At 35.8% G+C, this 6,743-nt stretch overlaps 1 protein-coding gene across 1 annotated transcript; it reads left to right on the top strand.

The window, feature by feature from the left end:
* Window positions 1-363: 363 nt before the first annotated feature.
* HELRODRAFT_64016 (hypothetical protein) lies at window positions 364-5,585 on the top strand (the record flags this gene model as incomplete). The annotated part of the gene is made up of 11 exons (XM_009017701.1): window positions 364-543; window positions 1,351-1,497; window positions 1,713-1,817; window positions 2,384-2,439; window positions 2,575-2,665; window positions 3,833-3,934; window positions 4,149-4,277; window positions 4,367-4,471; window positions 4,792-4,866; window positions 5,170-5,254; window positions 5,413-5,585. The coding sequence occupies 11 exons, from the start codon at window positions 364-366 to the stop codon at window positions 5,583-5,585; spliced, it is 1,248 nt and encodes a 415-aa protein (XP_009015949.1).
* Between the last annotated feature and the right edge of the window lie 1,158 nt (window positions 5,586-6,743).

Raw genomic sequence — 6,743 nt, 5'->3', positions numbered from 1 at the left:
AGTTGCTTATTGCATCAAAATCGTCGACAGCAAACAAGTATTAACAATCAGTCAACTTAATATTCACAACCAGCCAGCATAACATCTACAATCAGCCGCTGTAATATTCACAATCAGTATCAGCAAAACTTAATTAGAAATATATTCAGTTCAAAATTAGCCAACAGGAAATTCCTAAACTTCAAATCTTATTATCATATGTCGACAATTTATGTGCAATAAGCCACTTAGGGAACTTAGCTAATACTAATAAAGTCAATAAAAATAAAACCACTCAGTCAATAAATTAACTCAGCAAATTGATCTGGTAAATTTTTTACTAAAGGATTTTAATTTAAATTTAAAATTTAAAGGAACAAGAGAATGGATCCGACACTGAATCATCAGGGGTCAAGTTCTGTGTCTGTAACAGAAACTCACAGAAAACCTAGAATGACAAACCAGTTGAAGTTTCTTGAAAAAGTTGTTCTCAAATGTTTATGGAAACATAACTTTGCTTGGCCTTTTCACCAGCCTGTGGATGCGAAAAAATTAAATTTACCCGTAAGCTAACAAATCAGTTGTTAAATATTTTATTTTCAAATATTTGGTTGTTCTAATAAAATTTTGGCACACTCGAAGCCCAGTATAACTCCTAGCTATTAAACAAACCAAGCAGAATTGAACTTCATAGAAATATAAGCATTATTAAGAAATTTTTCACTGTTACCTTTTTATGAGCATTTGATTTGTTTGAGAAAACAAAAAATTATTTGAATTGTTTAAATAAAACCTGTTTTAATTTTTAAAATTAGAATTTTTTATACAAATTAATAGCCATTACAAATACAAATACAAATTAATTAATTTATTTCATAGCAATAAAATTAACTAAAATTAAAATGAAACAACAGTGTTTAAACTTCAAAACTTTAATTTTAAGCGAGCGAAATGGCACACGTTCAACAACCAGCTGAACGCAAAATATATACTTGAACCCGCTACTTGTTGATTGGAAAAAATTCAACAACATGAGCCGACATGTTTTCAAGAAATGTTTGAAACATCATTTGTATTGACATTCTCGAGTGAAGCTAACGCTTCTGAAGTTATTCAAATCCTTAGTTGCAGATATAGATACAGAATTGCACTGAATAGAAAATTACTAAAAATATATTTTAAAGTATAAAAATAATGCGATTCATTATTTTCAATAAAACAGCAAAAGATTTCAGTTGGGGAATTCATTATCCATCTATAAATACTTTAAATTAGTGGAGTATTTTTGTTGGCTCACATATTAATTCACACACATATTCACACACAAACACACACACACTCACACACACACATATACACATGTACCTGCAGGACTACTACAAAATAATCAAACAACCAATCGACATGGGAACTATTAAGAAGAGACTTGAAACTCGGTTCTACTACACAGCTCAAGATTGCATCAAAGATTTCAACCTGATGTTCAGTAACTGTTACACTTACAATAAACCTGGGGAGGTACTTAAAACTGTGGTGTTGATGGTGGTGATTGGATCTGGTAAAGATTGAATTATCGATGGCATGACAGTAGTGTTGGGTTTGAGATGACTATGATATGTGTGATGATGATAAGAATTTGGTTTACGATAAAAATCATGATGAATTTGCATCAGTAATATGGTAACTATTCTTCAGTCATCATTTTCGATACATAATGCCTGACATGCTTACAGGATATAGTGATAATGTGTCAAACTCTTGAGAAGTTGTTCCACAGCAAGTTGAACGAAATGCCTGCCGAGGTAAGTTCTTTGCTTGCACATCTACCAGCATTGTCCGTTCTTTGTTTTATTTGTAGTTTTCTTATTTTCTCCACTCAACTGAAATGTTTATTGAAAATGAAATAACATAAAGTTTTATTTCATTATTATAAAAGTACAAAAAGGATTTGTTAATTTTTTTTTCTATTCACAAATAAATTTTAGGAAGTAGAAATTTTGCCTCCACCAAAGAAGAGCAAATCAAGTAGCAACCTGATGCGACAGCAACATCAACAGTTCTCACACATGTCCAGTTTGCCTAGTTTGCAGCACAACACCAGCAACAACAGCAACAACAACAGCTTGTTGAACAACTCTTCAGTCATGATGATCATGTCTGATGACAAGAGTCATCTGTCAAGTGACAGTGACGAGGATGAAAGCTCCATTTCAAATATAGGTCACAAATTTGGATCAACTGGAAAGTTGACCAACATGGCGGTAGTTATGCCGTCACATAGTTCCAAGGTTGCTGTTTTTTATGTTATTGTTTAGACCTTTTTTTAGGTTTATTTATAATGGGTTTTAAAATTTTTGTTTGGATTTTATATACTTATGTACTTTCATTATTGGCATGTAAACAGCACATGAAGAAAGGGGTGAAAAGGAAAGCAGACACGACGACTCCAACTTCATCAGGGTCAGCTGCCTACAACCCGTCTTCATATTCAACACCCTCGTCGTACGGGGACAGCCTGATGGACGCATCAAACAGGCAAATGAAGAAACCGAAGCGGGAAATGTTTGATGAGTTGAACAAGACAAACAGCATCAGCATTGGCGGTGGTGGCATCATCAACATTGAAATGTCCCCTCTTAGTTACTGCAAAGAGATCCTTAAGGAACTTTTCGGCAAACGACACGCTGTAAATAATTTCTTGTTTCTGTTGATGTTTTTGCTGTTGTTGCTGCAGATACTGTTGTTATTGTTGCTTCTCTGTAGTGGCTTATGTTGTTTCTCCTGATGTTTTGCTGCTGCCTGATGAAAATCTCAAACTTAATAAATTCCTAATGTGTCTTTAATATCAAAATGACCAAGCTCTCCTGAAATTTATTCAAATTCTGATAAATTTGTGCACAGTGATTGCATCTATAATTACATATATTAATAATTATTTGAGACATTCTAATTAGCAGATGTTTTGCTAATTCAGTTTATAACTTACACAACACAGGCTAGCTATGCTGGGAGAGCAACACATTATGCTGTGCAGTAATTATACTATCATCTATCAAATTCTTTGGAAAATTCCCATTAGAATGTTGCACAAGTCAGCTGTGATATTAAAATAATTAGCAGTAGCAACAGTTGAATATGATGTGTTCAGAATCATGAATGTATTGAAATAGCTTGCATAGTTTGAAGTTTTGTCATGAAATGCGGTAAACGATGTTGTTGAAAATACAGATAACAGAATTATTTACAATCCATACAAAAAAGGCATTGATATCAATCAGCCTTATCGTTTGGTTTAACATCTTAGCTTTCACAGGCACTATTTGATAATTAAATGATATTTTTTGATGGGTGTTTGATGTTATATTCGCCAAAAAATTATCAATACTAATATTTACTCATATAACTTTCATAAACAAAGATGAATTGTTAACGCCAGAAGAGTTAAATTTGAATTGAATTCATTTTGTTATGACTTGAAAACTTGCCAAGGAAATAGTTTGCCCACTAATACAATTGCACTCATTCATGGAATGTAGACAGTAGACACAATCGGAAAGGATCAATTTTTTACATCAAATTTAGATTTCTAGGAAGAGTGTTTTAAGTTGCTGATTTTTTAAATTAGTTGTGTTGCTTGGTATAAATAGTTATGGTTATGATAAGATGATGTTTATAATGATGATGATGAAAAATATGAGACCCACCCACCCACCCACCAGTCAATCAATCAACTAATTAATCAATCAATCAATCAATCAATCAATCAATCAATCAATCAATCAATCAATCAATCAATCAATCAATCAATTCAGTCAATCCAATCAATCCAATCAATCCAATCAATCCACTACAGGGATATGCCTGGCCATTCTATCAACCAGTTGACGCAGAGTTGTTAGGATTGGATGATTATCATGAACTCATTGAAATGCCCATGGACCTTGGAACTGTCAAGGTGTGTGTGTATGTTTCTGTATGTTTATGTTTGTGTATGCGTGTGTGTGTGTGTATGTATGTATGTGTGTATGTGTGTGTACATGTGCATTGCTTGGTAGAAGAGAAGCAACCACAGAATGAACTTGAACATTTCCTTCTAGCAATGAAACTTTAATTGGTCTGTGTTGAAGTAGCAACGATGACTGCAATAATTTCTCACTGCATCTTAATAGCGCAAGATTGAATCGAACGAGTACAAGACTGCCTCTGAGTTTGCAAATGATGTGCGTCTCATCTTCACCAACTGCTACAGGTACAATGCTCACGGAAGTGATGTCGTTGCAATGGCAAGGAAGCTGCAAGTCTGTATTTACCTTTTATTCTTATTTTCTCTTCTCTATTTTCTTCTAATTTGAGCGGAGTTTAATAAAATGTTTTGCACAATGCCCAGGATGTGTTTGAGTTGAAGTACGCACATACTCCTTCTTCGAAACCATCTTCTTCAGCGACGTCTGCCTCTGCAGCGACCTCACAGGGCAACCAATCACGTTTGGACGTCAAGCCCAAGTTTCAATCGAGATTCGTTGATGGCGATGAAGATGATGGAGAGAAAAGTGAAGAAGAGAGAGAGAAACGATTGAAAGAATTGCAAGAACAGGTTTGGAATGATGTGGCAGTGTGATGATGGCGAGGCAGACGTAGTTAACCGGTGATCGTATGTATTTTCATGGGATGATAATTGTGATGATCTAGACAGAAATATGGTGAAGAGATGTGATTATATTGTGATAATTTTGTTGATGATGATAATTGATTGTATGTGTCCATCGGCAGCTGAAGACAGTTCAGGAGCAGTTAGTTAAGCTGACTCAGGAGCACGCTGCAAAGGCTTCAGAGAAGAAGAAGCAGAAGAAAAGAGAGGACAAGTGTCCAACACTGCCCACGGCAACTGTCCATCCAACGACTGCTGCTGGCTTCACCTCACCCCCTCACGTCACCAACCCTCAGCCCGTCAACAATCCATCTGCCTTCCACCAGCACCAACAACCACAGAGGATGAACCAACACCAGCAACAACAATTGTATTCAAATCACCAATCCCCAGTGTTGCACAACAACAACAGCAGCAACAGCAATACCAACAGTGGCAGTTGCAACAAGAAACAACAACAACAGTACCAACAACAGCAGCAGCAGCAGCAACAACAACAACAACAGAGGCCACAGCAAATTATTGAGCCACCATTGTTCAAGTTTGATAGTGATGACGAGGACAACCAGAAGCCAATGTCATATGAAGAAAAGAGACAATTATCTCTTGACATCAACAAGTTGCCTGGTTAGTTGGCGGTTTCATTGTTTGGTTTGGTTTATTGCACACTTAATGGGTTATTTGGTGGGACTTGTTGTTCAAGTCACACACACACACACACACACAAACACATAAACACACACACACACACTCACTGATGAAAATTTATTCCCGAACCACTGCAGGTGATAGACTTGGAAAAGTGGTGCACATCATCCAGTCTCGAGAGCCAAGTTTGAAAGATTCCAATCCGGACGAGATTGAAATTGACTTTGAGACCTTGAAGCCGTCGACACTGAGGGAGCTGGAGGTCTATGTATCGTCGTGCCTCAAACGAACCAATAATCCTTACGGTTAGTTAGTTGCTGTTGTTGGGAGATGATGCCAAATTATGTATCTTTTGTATTTTTTTTAATTAATTTTTGTCTTTTATGGCCAATATCCAACAATTACACTTATGTAGTTACTTTGTTGTTATCATGAGATTGTTATGGGGAAATTTTATTTACAACAACAACAACAACAATATCAGTAAAACGGACTCAACAGCCGCAACAGCCACAACAGCAGCCACAACAACATCAAAACATTCCACCACCTAAAATTGAGTCATCAATGATGATGAACAGCAACGCTAACAACATTAACAACAACAACAACAACAACAACATGGACAACAGCCTCAACAACAAACTTGCTGGTCAAAATGTTGCTGCTAAAAAATCAATTAAGAAAGGTTGTCGTTGTGTGTGATGTCGTTTGCTTGTTTGTTTGTTTGTACCATCGGCTGTTTGTATCATCAGTTGTTGTTGCTGTTTTAGTTGTGTCTGCGTGTTATTGTGTTTGTTGTTTCATCTGTTCTTGTTAAGTTGTATCAGCCGTGTGCCAATAAGATTCGTAGTAGTTGTGATAATTTTTAATAAATGATAATAATAAATAAATAAATTGATTAATTAATTAATTAATAACGTTGCAGATGACAGGCCACCTTTGGAATCAAGTTTGCTGCTAGCAAGCAGAACAGGTAGTAGTTCCTCATTGAGTGAGTCCAGTTCCGATAGCTCATCTGACTCGTCGGATTCCAGCGATTCTGACTGTGATTAATTGGCTGACTGACTGACTAATTGATTGATTGGTCGATCGATCGATCGATTGATTAATTGATTGATTGATTGATTGGTAGATTGCCCGACTGGTTGGTTGACTGATTGATTCGTAGTTGGCGGATTGGTTGACAGCTTGGTTAACTGTCCGATATTTTAATTGAATTTGTTGGCACCTTTGATCACTTAACTTTTTAGTTTGTTGATTGAATTCTAGATCATTTGTTTGTTTGTTTGTTCATTGGTTAAGACGAAAAAATGGATGAATGGTTGTAATTAGCTGTTCTATTGTGACTGGCTGGTTTCTTTTGAATGACAGCATCTTATTGGTTGAAGTAAGTCTTTTTTATATCTATGCACGAAATTTAACAAGGCATAATTAATCTATGGTAATTTTTATGTATGTACAACAT

The sequence above is a fragment of the Helobdella robusta genome (assembly GCF_000326865.2).
Source record: "Helobdella robusta unplaced genomic scaffold HELROscaffold_2, whole genome shotgun sequence".
NCBI classification, from domain to species: Eukaryota; Metazoa; Annelida; class Clitellata; order Rhynchobdellida; family Glossiphoniidae; genus Helobdella; species Helobdella robusta.
Note: the sequence above shows the minus strand (reverse complement) of the source record. Positions and strands in the feature narration are given on the sequence as shown.